This window comes from Convolutriloba macropyga, chromosome 14 (genome assembly GCF_964194025.1).
Source record: "Convolutriloba macropyga chromosome 14, txConMacr16.3, whole genome shotgun sequence".
In the NCBI taxonomy this organism is placed as follows: domain Eukaryota; kingdom Metazoa; phylum Xenacoelomorpha; order Acoela; family Convolutidae; genus Convolutriloba; species Convolutriloba macropyga.
The window spans coordinates 7558886-7580058 of NC_134481.1; the positions used below are offsets into that span (position 1 = coordinate 7558886).

At 36.0% G+C, this 21173-nt stretch overlaps 2 protein-coding genes across 2 annotated transcripts in view; both read right to left on the reverse strand.

Moving 5' to 3' along the window:
• Window positions 1-21173, reverse strand: part of LOC142353430 (retinol dehydrogenase 12-like) — a 58120-nt gene that overhangs the window by 30422 nt on the left and 6525 nt on the right. The window lies entirely within an intron of this gene.
• LOC142353510 (protein disulfide-isomerase A6 homolog) lies at window positions 1926-7406 on the reverse strand. The gene is made up of 3 exons (XM_075405763.1): window positions 6666-7406; window positions 5780-6286; window positions 1926-2859 (listed from the first exon to the last, which is right to left on the reverse strand). The coding sequence occupies exons 1-3, from the start codon at window positions 6830-6832 to the stop codon at window positions 2256-2258; spliced, it is 1278 nt and encodes a 425-aa protein (XP_075261878.1). The 5' UTR covers window positions 6833-7406; the 3' UTR covers window positions 1926-2255.

The following is a 21173-nucleotide window of genomic DNA, read 5'->3' on the forward strand; positions in this document are numbered from 1 at the left end:
ACTACTGCAAACATGAACCAACTCAGTCCCATTAATTTAGCAAAGCAAAAAATAGGCAAAAATCACTCTTTTAAAAAAATCTGGAAAAAACTCCCTCGCCAAATCAACAATTAAGTTCAGAAGCTTGAATTTATAGTTTCATGAAACACCTTTTACGAAAAAATATTTGAGGAACAACCCCAAAAAATGTCTGCATGTAAATTTCACCATATCTAGTTATCCACCTTCCAAAAAACAGTATGAAATAAATAAAACATTTTGACTCCCCTGTGTTCCTAAATTTTTCACGAAGTTTTGCTGATTCTTCATCTAGTTCTCAAATGAAATAGTACCACGCAACGACACAATTTGAATTATCATAACTATTGATTAATAGCATCACCATAAAAGTTTTTTGAAGTGAACGATGCCAATACTTCTTATTGATGCTGAAAAACAACTCCCCACTATGATTCAAAAATCTATTATAAAGCCAGTGAAAAATTATGCTTACCGAATTAGAAAAGTTTAAATTTAAAACAAAGCCGGCATATTGCCGGAAAATAGCCGCGATAGACGCTCGTGGCCTTCCATGAATTGAAACACCTAAAGAAATAAGATAGACAGATCGACCACCAGTCCTTTAATAGACCACAAGACTTTTTGGGTTAGCTTCGGACTGTCAATTTTTTTGACACATACGTTCTATAAGGAAAAAGCCCTTAAATAGCTATTTCAAAATTGATATTCGAAATCAAAAACTCAAGACTAATAATCGCGAATTAGGGCATACAAGATTGGCTCTACTTAGATGCACACTATTAACTAGTAAATCTTCATAAAAAATTAAAGTTCCATAAGTGAGTTCAGAAGTCATTTTTTTGAGTGAGGTAAGTCACGCAATTGACCTAAAAGCAGAAACGACGTCACGTACATAAATTTTAACTGCAAAGCAATAGAAGTCACTGAAGTCAATTCCAAGAAGTCAGGTCGTAAGAATCATCGATGGAGACAACGAATTAAAAAAAAACCACGATGTCCCCAATAATAGCCGCTATCGCTTCGCGGCTATTAATAATTATGTTTAAATCAATCTATATGCAGCGCAAAACTCAAAAATTACATCAGGAACGCTGTTTTCAGGCCAATCTTATTGAGCAGAAGGTTTGCAAATTACAATAAGAGATCAAAAATTATATACTAACGCATTGCATAAGAACAAAAGTCAAAAGTTTTGGTTTATTATGAAGGATTTTTGCCCGACAGATAACTGTGTCGAAATTTGATGAGCCCGTAAAATTTAGTAATTCAGAGCCTAGATTTCCATCCTTTTCAAAACTTCTAAATAAGCATAAAAACTTACCTATTGGACGAATTTCATCCTGGAAATGCTTGCTTTCACAAATTTAAATTTTATTTCGTCCGAATCGAGGGACAATATTGCAGAGGGACAATATATTATTCATATCAATATTTTCAACTTTATTTAGCATTGATGAATGACTTCAAACAAATTATCTTCAAAAGATAGGCGGGTGTGGTGGAGGTCTATATTTCTGAGCACGTAAGTGCACAATATGATCCAAAAATTTTATAATTTGACCTTTATGCCATTAATTCATGCCTTCTCGACAATTGCGGCAAGATGCACTCCATTTATATACCATTGCAACTCTTAATTCTGCTCCTCAATTATATGAATTATCAAAAAAACGGAATGCAATAATAACCAAATAATTCCTAAAAATTTACCTGAGAGCAACAAAAATAAACCGGTAAAACTATATCTGCAAGACCAAGCTCAAGTCAGCAGCACTTTTGACTTCGTTTGCTAAAAAAAATGTCTCTTAGGAGCAATTCTACTACACAAAAGTCCAATAAGGCAACTTTTATTTTTATCAAGCCCTCGAGAATCTCCAATGCTTAAAGCTTTTGGGAAAAAGGTCTAAAATAGTAACTTTTATTCATCAAGTTCAACAAACCATATATTTCAACATCCTATATCATTATACCGGAAAACAGATTTGACACTGAATGGTATAAGACATCTTTTTTTTACAAATTATGCTAACAACAGCCAACGATATTTCAATAAACTTGACATAGTTAAAAATCTGTAAATATACATTATTATCAACTTATTTTGAACACAACAGAGTAAAAAGACAATATGTATGACATTAAGCCCAAATTAAATATGAACTGAACATGAAATTTTAGTTTTCAGAGACTTGCATTTTGCAACTTTTGTTTGTTCTTTGGTTCAAATCGCTCCATTAGAACTCATCGTGTTCTTCAACCGGAGGTTTTCCATCTTTTCCATCCCACGCTTCGATTTTGTCCACTTTTGGCAACTCAGTCATCTGCAAGGGTTCAGTTCGACCTCTACCAACCGAAACAGCCTTCAGCAATTCAGTCACGTGATCCTGATCGAAGGCACTTCTCAAGGTTACGAAGACCTTCTTCTTGTAGTTCATCACAACCATGGCTGGGTAACCGAATCCTCCGACGCCTACAGCATTCTCAACAGCCGGTTGGGTACCTCCCTCAGCCCAAACCCAACCCCAGTTTTTCTGTTTGAACTCATTGCCAACTTTTTTGATGAGAGCCAGATTCTTGTTTCGACCAGATGCCATGTCGTCTAAAATATGAGGCAAGAAAGTCAGCACACAGATGGAATGTTCTTCACAAGCTTCTTTGAGCACTTCTTGTGACGTGATTTGTTTCACTTCAGGTGGAGGGTAGTTCACGACTGTCTTCGACTCGGCCCAGGACACAATGTCACTCGAGGTTCGTCCGCCATCGTATTCAAGAGGAGATTGCTTCGCAGCTTTGCCACTAGGGAAGTATTTGATGGTGGGATATCCTCGGATTCCATACCTGAAAATAGATTCTGTAGTACAATTTAAAATTGAAATTGCGGGAATATAGCCGTGATTGCCCCATTTACCTTTTTTCATTTATAAAAAACCGAAAAAAAATGAAGGAAATTGGCAGTTCGTGTTTCAAAGTATCAAAAAGCGTCCTAATTCTGTGTCCAGTTGCAGTTAGATTAGATGGTTGCACTACCTTCTAAGTTACCTTCTAAATTTAGGGCTATTGAGCTTAATGCTAATATCAAACAAAACCAAAGAATATCGGGAGAATTGCTCTCAAATTCCTGGCTTTGGGTTGTCTTTGGTATTAAGTAGCTTAAAGTTAAGCAAGCAAGCCTAGCGGGAGTGGGTATGGTAAAAAAAACAACAGTCGGAGGTCAAAACATTCAAAAATTATCTCCAAATATTGAAATTGTACAACAGCTTATCATTTCTGCAGTTTTGGTGAAAAATAATTTGACAGGTAGAGCACTGAGAGCAGTGAACATAGACTTAATACACTCTGGCTTTACCAGTTTAACAAGGACAAAAGTCAAATGCAGGGACAAAAGTCAAATGATCAGATTAAAAATCAATGAAGCAGTGAAGACCAATATGACCCAAACAATTGGTAGAAATTACGTTCTATCATTATTTGCACTCTACAAACTGATAACCTATTTTTCCTGTTTTTATATTGCTCTTGGTTGAAGCAGATAAGAGACCAAAACGACAACAGATAGCTGATGGACAACCAAAAAATGGCTACGATAACTTCAGAGTTTTTTAATTGCTGAAATGCTATATTCTGATTAAGAATAAGTATGAGAGAGAGAAAGTATCACTTATTGCTGCTTCTATTATATGCTCTCAAACAACTTTCAATTAGAATGATGTACACTCTGTTGGTCTTATCTCTTTCAATTATAGTAAGCAAATCTCTTACAGTGAGGAGGTCACTTTTCAGAGAGAGGCAAGTCAAGCGCGACCAAACACTTAAAATCCCGAATGAAGAAAAACTCGCTGCCCTAAAAGTGAAAAAAAGGACGTCACGCACGCAAATGACGCAAAAATGCATGGACGAATGAACAAAAAAAAGCAGATTTCAAATGAGCAAGACAAATGGTTGTGAAACGTCGTTACAACCGTTAGAAAGCACTTCCATGTCCCCCTAGTCCTATCGAACAGTTGTAAGGACCTTGACGTGCACCTGGGTAACCATTGCCAGCTCAGTTGGCGGTAGCAAGCGGAGCAGATAGTTTGAGTGTGCCCTGACCAAGCCACCTCAGACTCAAAAAAAATTTTGTTCGATTTCTTTTCCAGTCCGATAATTATCAGCGAAGGCAAACGCTTGAGTATCGAATAGCACCCTTGTGAGCAGGTTACAAAAGTGAGGCCGTTTTATAAAATGGTTCTTGAGGCCCAGTTAAGAAATGGCTCTTGCAGTCATGTCTCACCGACTGCTACCTGTTGGAAATGTTTCCAATGAGCAAAAGATGGTCTTTCCGGCTCCAAAGTGAACAAGTACCGAAATCAAGACTAGTAGAAGATGTGAATTTCACTATCCAGTAGTGATTTAGCAAGACTCCTGGAAGTCTCTTGAGAACTTTAATCAACCTGAATTTCCTAGCTAGAAGGCAACGAAAGCAGGGTAGGTATAGTTGAGACGTGAGGGAACTGTGTAATGCCTGCGAACAATTAGAATCTGAAATGAAAATCTTCTAGCAGGGAATAGTGTGTCAAAGTCCACACAAAATAGATGTATTGATAGTCAGAGAAACAGCATCACAGAGTAAAGTCAGAACTGTGATCGCCGAGCTAAAACGATATATAGCTCTGCTATGTCCCGAAAGATGGTTTTAAGGAGACTTGAGGCTCACGGGACTCAACTCCTCGAAAAGAGGGACCCTAGATCGTATTCGCACCAATGCCTGTTTATCATTATCATCGCTCTGCCGCAACAGCGAGCCCACCGGTGAGAATTCATACTACGAAATTCTTTTTTCGGCTTACTTGACCAATTTTTTCGGCTTACTTGACTTCTTTTTCAAAATTTGGCTTGCTTGCCTACCAGCTGACGCGACCACCACTCTCTCAGCTACCAAAGTACTATCTCAGCTACTAACAACAGGAGCCCCATTGTGCCTATTAATGTTCGATTAAGTACAAAAAAACCACTAAACCTATATCTAAAGTAACCGCTAAATCTAAGGTAAACAAACTCCTATGACGTCCACAGAACGCATTATATCGCGCTTAAAAAGCCTCTAGTCTAGCATAGAAAAAACAGAATGGAAATTCGCTGGAGTATACCATGCGAAAAAATAAGAGGAAAACATAGAACAACATTGCGAAATTAATCTCTAGAAAGACACGAAGACTACAAACAACTTATACGCGATGGTATCTACGAATTATATAACAATAAGACCAATTTTTCAAGTGTCACTAGATCGGTATTTAAACGCCTGTCAATCCGTATCTTGTTGAATAAAAATAAAAACATCCGAAACAGTTTGATATAGCAAAACAATGGAAAATCCCGTCTAGCTCTAACAATAACACAAATTTTGTCCTCAATAAATGAAGTTCAAGCCTCTGTTGAGCCCTTGATTTTGTTCACACTACAAAGTTCTACTTAGCGGCCGTCATTCTGACCTCGCTTCGTAAAATATCGTCAACCTATATTTTGGCCCATTTTCACAGCTTGCTCTAAATAAACCTTTAAAACTTAGTTCAAACTAATTTAAAAAAAAATTGTCCAATTAAAGATTTTTAAGAAGTCGCTGAAAAGATTGTTCAAAACTACTAATTTCGATCTGCATACATTTCACAGTATTGAAATTTAAATTCATTGAACTTGTTATATTTTGGAATTATTGGCAAAAGATCGGGCACGACAAAATCGGTGCTGAAAATCCATTATGTTCAGACGAGAAACTTACTTTGAGGCCAGGCCAGTTTCCGTAGTGGCATCCACAGCTCCCAGTTTTACTTTGCCCTTCAGCTCAGTGGCTGCTTTTGCCCATTCGGGTGCTAGCTTCTTACAATGCCCGCACCAGGGAGCAAAGAACTCAACTAGCCACATATCTTCACTTTGCATCACCATTTCGTCGAAATTCGATTCCGTTAACGTGATCACGTCTTTGTTGTTTCCACTTCCCCCAGATCCACCCGAAGATCCGCCTTTGACTCCCAGTCTAGCGTTTACTATTTTTTTCAGTTCGCCCATGGCGGAATCAACTATTCCACTTGCAGTTCTAGCACCGTTGTAGTCAGTTGGTGATTTCTTGTTGGTTCCGAAGATCTTGATGGTTGGGAATCCTTTGATACCGAATCGTCCACCGAATTCCTGGTGGGCGTCAACGTCTACAGCACCAATTTTGACAACTCCCTGAAGAGCAGCTGCCGCCTTTTTCCATTCGGGAGCAAGGTTCTTACAGTGTCCACACCTTAAAAAATGCAATTAAGTTTCTATTGTCACATTTAATACTTAATTGCAAGTATTAAATGTGACAACCGAAACCTAGGTGTTCTTACAGGTATACGAGTACCTAAATTTGCTCATCAAATTAAATACTGTATCAGTAAATACCTGTAGTATTTTCAAAACCTAGCATAAATCACCAGATGACGATCCCCGACAAGAAACCCATTTTTTCACGGTAAGCGTAAGCTACAAGGTTAAAATTAATTGTTCGAAAAATTCAATGGGCGATTCATTGCGCAAAGCTTTATCAAGTAAAAGTCTCTCTGCAGTCAAAATATGTTGTCAACTAAAGGGGGGCTGATTCTTAATGATTTTGTAGCTTTCGAAACAAAGTTTCTTACCATGGCGCGTAGAACTCGACTAGCCACAAGTCCTTGCTATTTGTCACTTGGGCGTCAAAGTTGGCAGGGGTCAACTGAATCACAGAATCAGAGGACGAATAGAGGGCTGAGGTCAAAGTGACACAACACAACACTGCACATAATACTATCTCAACTGAAGTCTTCATATTTTTTCCAGTTCAATCACACAGTTCAGTTTTTTCTAAAATCTTCACAATTTCATACAGACAATCTGAAATTGAGCAGCTAGATCCCTTCTCCAAATAACGTCGAAATGATAACAAATATTAACTAAGATTAGTAATTGAATACTTGCCAGAAAATTCCCAGTAATAAGTTACAACACGCTCAAGCACAAAGTTGGATACGTTTAAAAAAGCAGTTTCAAATTTGAGTCTATTCTAAATTGCGATAATTAAATATCCGCGTAACTAAATTAAACTATAACAACGCGTAAAGCAAAAGTGGATATGATGTCCTGTTTCAATAAATTGAATGAAACAAACTTCAGGAAAAAAGGAAAAATCTGGCTGTTTTTATCGATAAAAGCACGTTATACTCTGTTGATCTGAGTGGAAATAAACATTTAATAATACTGAAGTTTGGCGTGTCTCAATTTCATTGGCCGAGCTGTGTTGGTGTGCTATTGTGGTTATAAACGTTTATTTAAGCAAACTGAATACGCTTTACGTAGTACCGTATGACGTTTCAGTTATTTAATATGCAAAATTAAATATGCAAATAAATGTTTAATAAAGCAATGTTTAAGAAAACGCCGCAATACAAGCAAAAACGGCACTGGTCATTTTAGAAATATAAAACACGTATATAAAATAAAAATGCTTATATAAATAAGATCATTAAGGCTTATACAGGATTTTTGGGGAAAACTAGGAATGAAATTATAGGAAGAATCTACAATGATTTATTGGCAAAAAAACAGTCAAAACTTTAGTTCTCAGGAAACTCAAACTGACGCAACTCATAACACTCATATTCTGATTTTACAATATTCACGTGCGTTGAGTATACAACATATCACATTTTACCCCTTATATACGGACATTATGAAGTCTTTTACTTCCGGAGAAATATTGACCATTAGGCAGATAGTATCAGATATTACCAAACAGGGCACAGATAAACTCTCAACAAAATGAGATCACCACATAACCAGAAGAAGCGATTAGTTTTTGCTCATGCGAAAGATATTTCAGGCAACTGATCAAATTTTATATTTTTAAGGAAGCACAGAACTCATGTTTTGAAAAAAACTTACCACAAACAAGCTACGCGGACATGAAATTAGGGCAAAACTTAGCAATTTTATATAAGTCTTATGGAAAAGTTTCAGACAAACTTCGAAATATTTTTTTCTGCAGTTATCTGCAGTTCCGATAAGTTCTTGATATGATCATATTTTTCTTGTAACAGTTTACCCATTACCAAGCGTATTATCTTGACCACGCCTTTCACTAATTCCTTTCCCATAGTGTAGAAAACCCCCGCCTTCTTTACTCAAAATAATTTCAGGTTTGATCGTATTCACTAATGCACACAGATATTTTTATGTCTCCTCTGACAACCTTCATTAAAAACAGTGCCATACTGCTGACTTGTGGGCCATAGCCATGCCTTAGCGTCCGGTGTGACTTGACATGAAAATATCACAACCGTACAACATATCACGACCGAATTTCAATCTAAACACGGCGGTTCATTTCCTTAGGGGTTTCTTTCTTAGACCTCAAATCAGGGGGGAAGCATCGTTTGATTAGTCAACCCCCTGCAATTTCTTGACCCAGTGAACCCCAAATTGCATAACATAGGAATTTATAGGACCATTGATACATGTCTGCATATAAATTTAGGAAAACGATTAGGGTACGAAATGGTTAACCATTGAGCTAGTATCTTGATTGAATCAGGCATGTTGCATGGGTTTTGTCTATGAATAACACAGAAAGTCTAGTAATATTTGTTGACTTTCAACTAGTCGCGTAGAAAAAGTAAACAAGAAGTCTCGCCTGCTCTGTGCGTTGAACAGAATGCACCCAAATTTTCATTGGAAAGCCTAAAATGCATCATATCAAGGTATCTGAGGGGTGACTGAGCGGATCAAACTTTTTGAGATTAAGAGCCGCCCTTCAAAACACGAAACTGTCTCCTCAAAACAGTTCGGGTGAATTGCATACTTACATACTAGCAAGCCGTAAGGCTCTTAGAGAGCTCTGCTCGCTCAATCAAAACATTTCTTCAATTTTCTAATATTTGTTCGCTGAGCAAGGTCTGCTTTAATGCAAACTGGAAAAAGCGTGAATGACTGAAACTCGCATGTAGAAGTCAAGGGCATATTCAACAAATGATTTAAAAAGTGGCATACGTATGTTAAAAAAAACGAAAGACCTTGAAACATAACGCGACAAGTTTTGATATTAACTCTAATAAGACTTGACAAGAAGAATAGCTGAGTAATATTTAATATTTTATTTTATTATTAGTTGATTTTATTAGAAGTAAATTATGGAATTCAGTAAAGGAAACAAACCCAAACAAAATGTCCTGTTCTGGAATCTATTTATGTGGAGCTCCTCAAAGAAAGATATTTGAGACAACTTATCAAACTTTATTTCAGAAAACACAAAATGAATGTAACAGAATAACAGCTGACGCGAAATTAGTGCAATATATCCCCAATATAAAGTAAGGAAAGTGCAATATAAAGTAAGCATACTTAATCAGTTTTTCGTGAACACTGAACTTTGAAATGGTCGAACAGAAATGTCAGATTGATTACAAACCGAATCAAGAAATTAGCAAACGAATCATCACCGACTACTGTCGTCCAAACTTTTTATCAAACGACAGGCCGGTTTTCAATTAGGGGGCCTACTTAAGCCAAGGAGGGGATATATTGTCAGCGAACTTGTGAAGGGCTGGCATTACAGGTTAATATGGACCAATTTAAGATTTAAATTGAGAAATTCAGATCACGCAAAAATCAAGAAGTCAAGCGACCTAAAAGCGACCTCAAGCGACCTTTTTCAGAGCAATTAACAATCAGACATAAATTAGGAGCGCAACTCAAAATCTATAATATTTGAGAAAAAAATTGTGTCAAAGTGGATTAGATTAAGTCCAGTATCGATTCACAACCAAATATCTACAATATTCTTTCGAAACGCAGTGAAATCGGTTCAAAAATTATCCAATTTAGCTGCAGCAAATTTAATAACCTTTTGAATGCTTTCAACTGATAATACTCAGAGAGGCCAAAAACATTTAAGAGACACAGCGGATTCAAACTTTTTACCTTGCCGTGTCTTTCAAAGAATTATTCTCCAAAATTCTACTATATGGAAGTAATCCATTTGCTTGTTTGAGATTTTACTCTAAAATACAGTCACTTTTACATGGATGGATTGGGGGTCACTCAGGGGGTCACACTTTAAGATTAAGAGCCGCCCTTCAAAACACGAAACTGTCTCCTCAAAAAATATTCGATGAATCGCAGACTTTGAGACTAGTAAGGTGCAAGGGTGTAAGAAAGCTGCTCCACCACTTAATGCTCTCTGGGTTTTAACTATTTGTCCCTTTTTTAAGGACAAAAGTTAAAAGGGCCAGACAAAAATTGTCCGACGAAAAATTGGAAGTACAAAAAGGAAGCAACACCTACAAAACAGCTCTTGAGTATTAATTGATCACGAAAAACTACAGTGAGAAGCATAAAACCAGAAGAAAGGTACAAAACAAAACCGACCGACTAACGTCGGACAACTTTCTCTCAAACGACCGGCGAGTGGTTGGCTTCGATTGTAGCCAGCTGAGGCTTAGGAATGCTAGCATTAATGTCGAATTGACCGGAGTCTGGGTGTAGGGGGAGGCAAGCGCTGGGTGTAGGGGGAGGCAAGCGATGGGGAGTACGGTTGCTAGAGCTGGATGAGAGAAGGGTTCAAATCGACAGGGGGAGGAGGGTGGACAAGGGATGTTGAGTTAAAGGGGAGTGGATCTTAGGTGGAGGGACTGAGGGGGGGGGGGGGTGGAGGGGACTAAGAGGGTAAGAAACGCCTTTTAGACCATAAAATTTTTCCCCAAACAGTTTTGGTGAAACGCATTATTAGAAACTAGTAAGGCACAAAGCTCTAATAGAAATCAATGCCCCCCAAGAGCTACCCGTTTATCTCATTTTTGAGGACCAAAAGAAAATGTGTCAGACAAGGAATCAGTCAAGCAAAAAATCGCATTTAAAACAGACAAAAGGACTAATATAATTGCTAAAAAATTAGTTTGAGGGCAATGAAACATTCATGCTTTATCTCGATAATCAAAACAAACCAAAAACATGAAAGAACAGATAGCAGAAGCAATATTTTCACATGCCGTATTTAGAAGAAAAATATTCCAGTTCAGCCTATTCGTAGCCATCAGATTTTATTCCGCAACTGCATATAACAATACTCTATGTGGAAACATATGAATGACTGAAACTCGCATGTAGAAGTCAAGGGTTGAGGTAGTGGGGTAATGGTTAGGTGGAGGGACTGAGGTGCCTCGATTCAGCAAAAGATTTAAAAAGTGGCATACGTAGATAAAATGAAAAATCTTGAAACACAACGCGACAAGTCAAAAATAATAACTCAAAGACTTGACAAAAATAGAGGCCTAAGTATTATAGATTAGTTTAATTTGTTTAGTTTATTATTTGTTTAATTTATTACAATAATTTGTGATATTAGTAAGGCAAACAAACACAAACAAAATGTCTTGTTCTGGAATCTAGTTATGTGAAGCTCCTCGAAGAAAGATAATTGAGACAACTTATTAAACTTTATGGTTTAAAAATGCACAAAATTCATGTAACGGAAAAATAGCTAAGATGACGTGAAATTTGTGCAAAAGTAAGCAAACATAAATCAGTTTCTCGCTCTAATGTCAGCATCAAAATCCCGAGCTGGGTATCACCAAAGCGAACCGCTCTTCGGTTTTTTAGAGCAAATCGCACTGTGTCAATCGGTTACCTTTAATAGCCGCCCTCATCTCAACTGGCTATTATAGTGCTTCTAGTTGTTCCGACCCCACTTGTGGGGGGAGGAACTATATACTCAAATGGGTTTTTTTTCCGTGAATTTTGGCCGACCGATATATTCATCGTAGAGAAATGTGCGTGGTATCATTAAAAAAGTCGTCCAGCGTAGAGTTCGAAATTAAAAAGATTTTTTCGAATTTCGTTTTTTTCGAGGAGTTATCGAGGTTTAAAGTTTCATGTGAACACTGGATATTTGGTTCACTTTTGTTCACTTTTACCGTAATTTTCGTTCGAATTAACGTTTTTTCTACGAAAAATTTAATTCAAAACTAGATTTCACGCCAAAAAGTAAATCAATTTTAGGTTTTTAATAGACGAAAGGAGATAATAAAGACTAGTTCTAGTCTTAGAGGGAAGTTTAATATTAAAAAATTCGAATTAGGTTTGGGAGCTCTTTTTTAGAAAATTTTGCATTTTTTTTGTTTTTTCAAGTCACCTAGAGACTACTAGACACTTTTAATATCGAAGTTCCGTTAATGACAAACCTCTGTTACGATCAAATGAAGCCCAATGAACAAAAAATTTGTTTCGAAGGGATCGCTCATGTTTTTTTTTGGACTCGTATCTCAAATTTCGAAATTTCAAATGAAATTTTGATTTATTTTTTGAGGTTTTACTAAAGTTTTATAATCCTATGGCATAAACTTGTTGACTAAAGGTGCAATAGATTTGCTAATGAGCATTAAGTGAACCTATCTAGTGCTGTGAATGGACAGCAAATGGCTGTTAAGACTTTGAAAATAAATTTTCGAAAGTTTTTTAAAATTAGTAAATCATAAACTTATTTTTGTGAACTGTAAGTTCGTCTCAGTAAAAACAGGATTGAACTCCTTCATACCACTGCAACATCATTGGCGGCTTTATCAAATAACTATTGGTTATACTTCTTCAATGCCACAAGATTTCAAATTTTTAAAAAAAATTTTTTTGGACATTTCGTTTTATTGGTTCATTTTGAAATCTTATCACGTCATCCTAATATTGAGGGCTACATCTTCCTTTAGTGAAGACGTCCAAAGGATCATAGATAAAACTTTCTGAGAAAAAAATATGGTTTAAATGGCTTCAACACTTTCTTCCATTTTTCTAAAGAAATTTTGGTTTCTGCCTGTATTTGTTGTTTTTTTTTCATAGTCATAAGACATATTGTGATGTCTTACTGATTACCTAGGCATCATAAACATCCTTGTATTCACATCGTGGTATAGCTGAGCGTATTCATTGAATTCCTATGAAAGCTTAAAAGTTTAATGGCTGTAAAGACTTTAAAAATATTATTTTATTTTTTTTGAACATAAATCAATCTTAAGCTTATTTTCGTGGATTGTGAATCAGTCTCGGTAATGACAGAACCGCTTTTTTTCTACATCAGCAACAATTTATCTAGTTAGCGGTTTTGTCTTCTAACTATTGGTTTTTTTTACTTCGGTGCACGAGTTTTCATAATTTTTATAATTTTTGGATTTTTTTTTAGTAATTTTGGTTCCTTTTGAAATCGTTATTACATTATCCTAATACTGATGGCTCCCATTGGCTTAGTGAAGACGTTCAATGGATCGTTGAAAAAGTTTTCAGAGAAAAAGCTTATGGTTTAAATAGCTTCGACACTTTCTTCTCTCAATTTTCTACCGAACTTTTGGATTTTGCCTGTTTTTGTTGTTGTTTTCATAGTCACTGACTTGTTGTAATGTCTTATTGATAAATTTTGAATGACAAACATCCGAGTCGTCACATCATCTAGGCATAATTTAGCGTATTAAATGCCTTCCGTTGAAAGCTTTAGAATTTTTTGACTTTGATACTATGGGTTTTCTCAAAAATTTCGTGGTTTTGATGTATTTTTCTTTGCCATACGACTTATTGTGGTGAGTTATTGATGTCACATGAATGAAACCTATGATTGCTATTTCATCGAGGCAGAATTTAGTGTGTTTAATTAACTTAAAATGTAGCATTTTTTTTAAATTCAAACATCTATTTTTGTTCTCTTCATTTGGTTGACAATTAAGTCAAAAATGTAGATGAGCTCGGGTCGGAACATCATGTGCGAACGCACATTAACGAGCCGCCTTGTTTTTTTTACAATTCAAAGAATTTGAATTGTATTGGGTAGCTATATTTTTTGAGAGCTGTTCACACATTTTCATGCTTTTTGAAGTTGAATTGAAGTGATGCTTTTGGTCACGCCGATACAGGAAAAGGAGCGAGAAATTAATTGCTTTTGCGAAAAGATTTTTTTTTTTGCTTTGAATTCCAAGTGGAGTGAGAAAAAGCAGTTTAAACAAAAATTCGCCGTTCTCGCTAGTGGTTTTTTGCTCACATGCGGTATTTTTACATTGACTTTTACTACTATTTCATTTTTCCATCTGATTATTTTCTAAATCGTTTTCTCAATCCATTCATAGTCTATTCTCAGTCAAGTTTTTTTTGTTTAGTCAATGAAAATTCTGCCAGGACTTGTCCTGCATTTCTTTATTTTTTTAGTTTTTTCAAAATTTCAAACACAATCAACGGTTTATGACAGACTTAAAAAGATTTTTTCAGGTTTTGCAAGATTTAATGAATTTTCAAAATAAATAAAAAAAGGTGTCAAATGACTTAATAAGTGAAACCCATTGGCTACAAATGGGTTGAGAAAATTGTCCAATTTTTTTTCTCAAAAGCGCATTTTTTCATGTATATTTGAAATCTAGATAGTGGCAATTTCAAAAATATAAAAACATTGCTGTTCTTTGATATCTTTGACAACACCACTAATGATGTGAAATGAAAGAATGAATCAATTTTAGAAAATTGGAATAAAACTAGGGCTTAATTGACCTGAATCGGCCAAAACTTCAAATTTTTCCACGTAGTAAAAAACCAGAGGTAATGAGCTTTAATTTCTTTACCACAACTCCTAGCCTGGGGTGCCCTCAAGAAGAAGTCAAAAAGTGTCAGAACAAAAAAAAAGGGCTGGCATATAGTTCTCACACTTTTTTCAGAGGTGAGAACAATAGGAACTCTGCGCTAATAACGAAATCAAAGAAGGCTGAGCTCATGAAAAAAGTTCGATCGATTTGAAGTCTAAAAGGATGCGCCACTAAAGGATAGCTAGAACATAAAATTTTGTAAGATAAGAAACTTTTCATTCATTAAAATAACTTGAAGGACTTAAGAACTTAATGGACTCATTCATAAAAAGAAACTTGAGAGACAGTGCAAGAAACTTGTGCCATTATGATAATTTTATGGAATAATTTGCTATTGAATATCGTGCTTATAAGAGGTTGTGTCGTAATAGCTTTGTGAAGCAAAAGCCTTTAAAATATTTTTGAACTTCCAAAATACGATATTCAAAATATGATATTTATACTCCGACTTAAACACCAAGGAGAAGCTTTTTCACTCCACTACTCATTTCAGCTTAAATGGAGGCATCCGAGATTTAAAAAAAAAACAGAAAAATATAGAAAATAACCAGAACGATCCAATTCTGAAACATCTGATTGGTGACAAAAAATCAACTCTCCATCTAAAAATAACAATTGACTGTTTCATTAATCTAGAACACAGCACATCCCGTTTCATCTTTTTTCCATCTTTTTCACGACCTCACACTCTGGTGGGTGTATGTGTTTATTTAAATAAAAACGAACAAATGCGAGCTGTTCCAAAATGAACAATTGTTATACAAAAGCAAACAGACATCGCCACGACCAATGGGATCCTAATCTAAAGAATTCGAAAATGTCAATCTTTTACTAGCATAGAAAGGCCAAATATTTAATGTAGCCGATTTTCGGATACAAAAATTCAGAGGAAAACATAACAAAAAATAGCAGGCCAACTTCGAATGAATTGCTTCCAAACAACACGCAGGTCAGTGGAGTGGTGAGAGTAGCCAGCCTACGCGAGCCCCAGGTATAAATGAGAAAAACCGAAACGGCCCTCAAATACACCATAAGATTCAAACTATAAAAATTACCGTACAACTATTAAATTTATGCCAACTTTAGTCACACTCCGGTTGCGGAAAGAAACCACCACGGAAAAAAACCACTTCATTTTAGATAGGAAATAAACCCCCACGGAAATAAACCCCAACGGAAATAAACCCCCACTTTACTATTAAAGAACTGTGCATTTAGCACCTTTGGCCATGCCTTGCGGGCCATGGCCATGCCTCAGCGGCCCGTGGGACTTGATATGAAACTATCGCAACCGAACAAACTATCAGAACCAAAATTCAATTTTAAAATGGGGGTTTATTTCCGTGGGGGTTATTTTCCGTGGGGGTTTATTTCCTATCTGAAGTTAAGTGGGGGTTTTCTTCCGTGGGGTTTATTTCCTACACCCATCACATTCACAAGTAAGAAGTAACCATTTACATAATATGACTACAAGGAGGTCATCAAGTATCCCAATCAAAAAAAAAACAAATTAATAGCTAGCATTACAAGGATATTTATAAACAAATTTAGCCTAAAAAATTTTGAAAATTGTTAAACCACTAAATTCGATCTTCTGCTATGGTTTCTTAAAAATAAAACTTGAGTTGTGAAAATAGACGTTCTAACAGAGCTACACAAATTAAAGCCGCCTTTGTGAGTTTATCCCGTTCCGTTTGACGAAAGGTTGAATCGATCGAGCGAAAAACCGGTCACTTAATATCAGGTACAAAAATAATTGTAAAAAAAATTAGTTTGAGAGCAACTGCATGTACTTATGTTATTCAAATGGAAGCAGTTGAATGTGCTCTCCTTTACCTACAACCAGATAAATAACGATGAAAATCAATTTCATCTTGAAAAATGCAGATATTGGAATAGGTTGGAAACAGGGCGCTACGAATTAAATCAAATTAATAGTGCTATTATTTGAAAAAAGTAAGGAGCTCTAACTTTTAAACTGTCTCCAGACAAAATCGACAATTGTTGTTTAATGAACTGAAATATGAAAACCTGACTACACTGAGTAAAAAAAAGTAAGCGATTAACGTCGAAAGAGTAGTTCTCGAATTATTGAGGAAGCTCAAATTTACTGCAGCCTGCTTCACTAAATTCCTGGGGGTAACTAAAATCACTGAAGGGGGCTGCAAATGACATCATTAGAGGTTATTATATACCACTATAACCACTAATAATACTTATTAAAAACTACGTCAATTTTGGTGCACTTTTCAGCTGCTGGCACTTAAGACTGAGATAAATTTAGATCATTAAAACGAAAACGTCCAAGGCTTCAAACTGCTTTACAACAATTGCTTCAAACTTCGTTTGGGAGCAACTTTTTAAAAATACATTTTTAATTGTCTAATCAATTACCAAAATTTTTTCTTTGAAAAATCTTGGAAATTTATTGTTTTCATGGATGAATTTTTCTAAACTTGATAACTGTGTTTCGAATAGAATATAATCTTCAACCTTAAGTGTACACAAATATAACGTATAATTAGCCCAATAATTATAATATGTTTATTTCACCTCTTATTATGCTACACACACGAATATCAGTGCAAGGTTTGTCAACCTGCATAAATTTGTCCACACCGACTCATAACAGCAAATAGAACTGTTCAAGTCGGGGAGGGGGCTCAAGAACAGTTAGAAGATCGGTTTTGGTTTAATTAGTTGACTTCTCAATGACAAACCTCAAAACTCCAATCCAGTAGCAAACTTTTAAGACGCATCCAAAATAGTTGTAGTGTATATGTAATGTAATTTTCCATCTCAGTTCTATACCTGCTTTAAGAAATGGCACCTGGAGAGGTGTTCAAGGGGATCGAAGTCCATGAGGGACAAGGAGGTATATTTTAGCAGATTACCAAAATCTTTTGAATCCAAAAAAGCTCAGAAACTATTGTTCATGGTATCAAGCAATCACCCGAGGCTTTTTTCACAGCAAATTTTTCAAACGCCCATTGAAACGGTGCAATTCTTAGCTTGACAGTTTATTTCCATCTTAGATATCTGCACGTTCTAAAGTTAGAAATTTTCCACGGTTCTATCAGTGACCGTTCCTGACAACTAAGCACTCTCTGCAGAACAGGCATCTCCCTCGATCACTCAAATAAGGAACTGATAACGCCTTGATTAAAAAAGAAAACTGAAATCCAGAGTACCTGAAGAACTATCGGCCAGTTATTTGTATTTCTTTGCTTGCTGAAGGTTTAGAGAAAAAAGCATTGTGACAAATAGTTCCCTTTTACATTTATCCTGTAACTTTCCTGTAATGCAGTCCGCTTACTCCAGAGGCAGGTCCCGCGAAACAGTAATGAAGTCAATGTTTCTAATTTCAAAAAAGAGGATTCTGTGATTTGAGTCATTAGACCTAAGTGCCGTTTTTGACAATTCAAGTTCAGATATATAGCTGCGATCACTGGAAAAGTTGTCGTGAAAGAATATTTACTTGCCCTTTTCAGGTCCTAACTAAACAACAGAAGTGTTCAAGTAATATATGTTTTTTGCCTGATGGTATTCAAGTGTTCAAGTAATATATGTTTTTTTTGCCTGATGAAATCTCTACTCTCAGTGTCCGGTCTATTAGAGTTTAAGGGTGGATCTGTATTCCATATCTTCTCACAATCTCGATTATCTCGTTAAAAAAAGTTGTTATATCATTTTTATGCCAATTAGGGTCATGTATATTTTCCGCTTCATAAAAACGAACCTCCTCCTATTGACGACACTACCCGCAACCCTATCTGACATTGATTTGTTATTCCACTAAACGAACCTATGTTTCAACAGCGACAAAACATAGGTGATAATTTTGGCAGAAATAGAGAAGTCACGCTAAATGAACCGTTGCAACGTTCAGGCCAAGAGTTTACTTTGAAATCGGGAAAAAATAATTCGTCGATCAAATTTTTAATTAGATTAACTTCTGAAAAACAATTAATTAAACCTGATGTTATCTCAACAATATTACAAAATTCGGAACTGACATTGCTCAAAGAAACACTCACGCTTGTAATCTTATCATTTCACCAATTGATAGTGATTCCTTGTAATCGCGAGTAACGAAGAAGGCTATTACGAAGCCTCGGGCTTTAAAATAGGCTGTGCAGCATATTTTTGCGCACCTTTTTCTTCTTCAACTTCTGAATATCCTAGTCGTTTGTACTGGCTCTCCATCGAGGACAGAGTTAAAAATGACCTGGAAATCATTTTTCATTTTTAACAGAGTAACTTATTGTTCCTTCTTCCTACAAACTTGCGTAACCTGTTTTTAGCGCAAAATAAACATTCAAGAATGAGAAATATCAATGAACTACTACTGAATCCCGAGCAAAAACTAAGTACGGCCAGACGTGCGTATCATACAGCGGTGCCGTTGGGTCAATCAGCTACTAATATTCTTTTGAGAGCAGCCTGATGAACAACATTTCAACAAAACTGAGAACATTGTAGCAATTTTTGACAATTTTTCAACTGTGAGCAACTTGATCGAGACTTTCGGTGAATGAATTCTCAATCCTGTTCTCTGTGTTCCAAGTAATTACTTCAGAACAAATTATTTCAGCTATCAAATCCTGATCCAATTCCTGATGCTCCTAACATATCGGCCCGTCCTGGAGTTTGAAACTTTTGACGTTTTATCAGTGAGCCTTGCTGAAAATTAATCACTCTGCAGAACAGATATCTTCCGCAATCACGGACACGGAAAAAGGACTGATCACTCCCCGTAAATAAAAAAGACAACCCCAATCCGGAATTCCAGATGACTATCGGCCAGTTAATTGTATACCATTGCTTGCCAAATGTTCAGAAAAAAAAAACATTGGAACAGTTAGTTTCCTTCTCTACATTTATTCTGTAACTTTCCTGTAATGCAAGTAAGCTTACTTCAGGGGTAGGTCACGCAAAACTGCTTCGGTATACTGTAATGAAACCAATGCGTCTAATTTTAACAAAGAGAATTCTGTGCTTTCTGTCATTAGATCTGCCCTTGACACTTCATATTGTCTTTTAAGTTCCTGCATAAGTTCTGACATATTGCTGAGGGTACTCGAAAAAAAAAGAGTTGTAGTAAAAGGGTGTTTACTTTACTATTTTAGGTGCTATCTTAATAATGGAAGGGTTCAAGTAAGAAAAGATGATTTTATGGCTGGCGAAATCTATACTCTCAGGTCTCTACCAAGGTTCTATCCTTGGACTTGTGCTATATTTTACCCGTTCTTGATACTCTGGCACAAAAGATATCATTTTTATGCTGATTACGTTTAATTATTCTTCCCATTCCACAAAAACAAACCTCTGCCGATTGAAGGCAAAAATCGCGACCCTATCTGACTTTGAATCGTAATTTCAAGCAACACATTTTTGTTTCAACACTAACAAATCACGTGATAATTTTTGGCAGAAATAGTGAAGTCACGCGGTTAAACCTTTGAGGGAGGACCTTTGAGGTTAAAAGTTCACTTTGAAATCGAAGTAAACATTCTGGAATTCAATTTTGGCAGAGGATTATCAAAAAAAAATAAAACCCTTCAGCTCAGATTATCATCTCAAAAACTGCACAAAATTCGGCAGAGAACTGACGTTGCTCATTGATCCACTCTCTCTCTTGTAGTCTTATCATGTCATGAATTGATAATTATTTCCTTGTACTCGCGAGTAACGAAGGTACAAAAAAAACTTCAGAGGCTACAAAATTGGCAATTCAATATACTTTTTTTTATTAACTTTTCTTCAACCTCTCATTACCTTAGTCGTTTCCACTGGCTCTCTATCAAGAACATAGTTGAAAATGAACTGGTGTGCAATTTTAACAGATACGTATTGTTCCTTTTTCCTACATTTTCCCTTAACATGTTTTAGCGACACGAAAAACATTCAAGAATGAGAAATATCCAAGGAACTCTATTACTGAAGCCCCGAGCAAAAACTAAACACGGCCAAACTTGCATATCCTACAGCGGCGCAGTGGAAAGAACTACTGATGTTCTTTCGAGAGCAGCTCGATGAACGACGTTTCAAAAAAATTGAAGACATTTGTCTATCATTTCAATTTGATTATTTTCAAACCTTTGAGATTTGAAAAGAGTGTTTGTTAGTTAATATTCTAGTTTTTGTATTAGAGCCCTTCTCAGCCTTGATAACAATGGCTCAAAAGTAAAATATAATCTCAAACCTTAATTTTACAAAATTAACGCGTACAATAAAATCTATAATTAAACATAATCGGCAGATAGCCGCCATTGATTTCCATAACACCGACTGGGGTTGAAATGACAGAAAACGAAAAAACTGATTAAGAAAACCAATGAAAGAAAAATTTTTAAAGTGCGAACTATTTCGATTTCATTTTGTTGTTAGACATACTCCTGTAACTTCTTGAGGCGATACAGGGGCTAGTATCAATACCAATGAGCATTAGAGATGACAACTGTAACTTATAAGAACAAATTCAAGCTGCGGGCAGCTTAAAATTGGGCT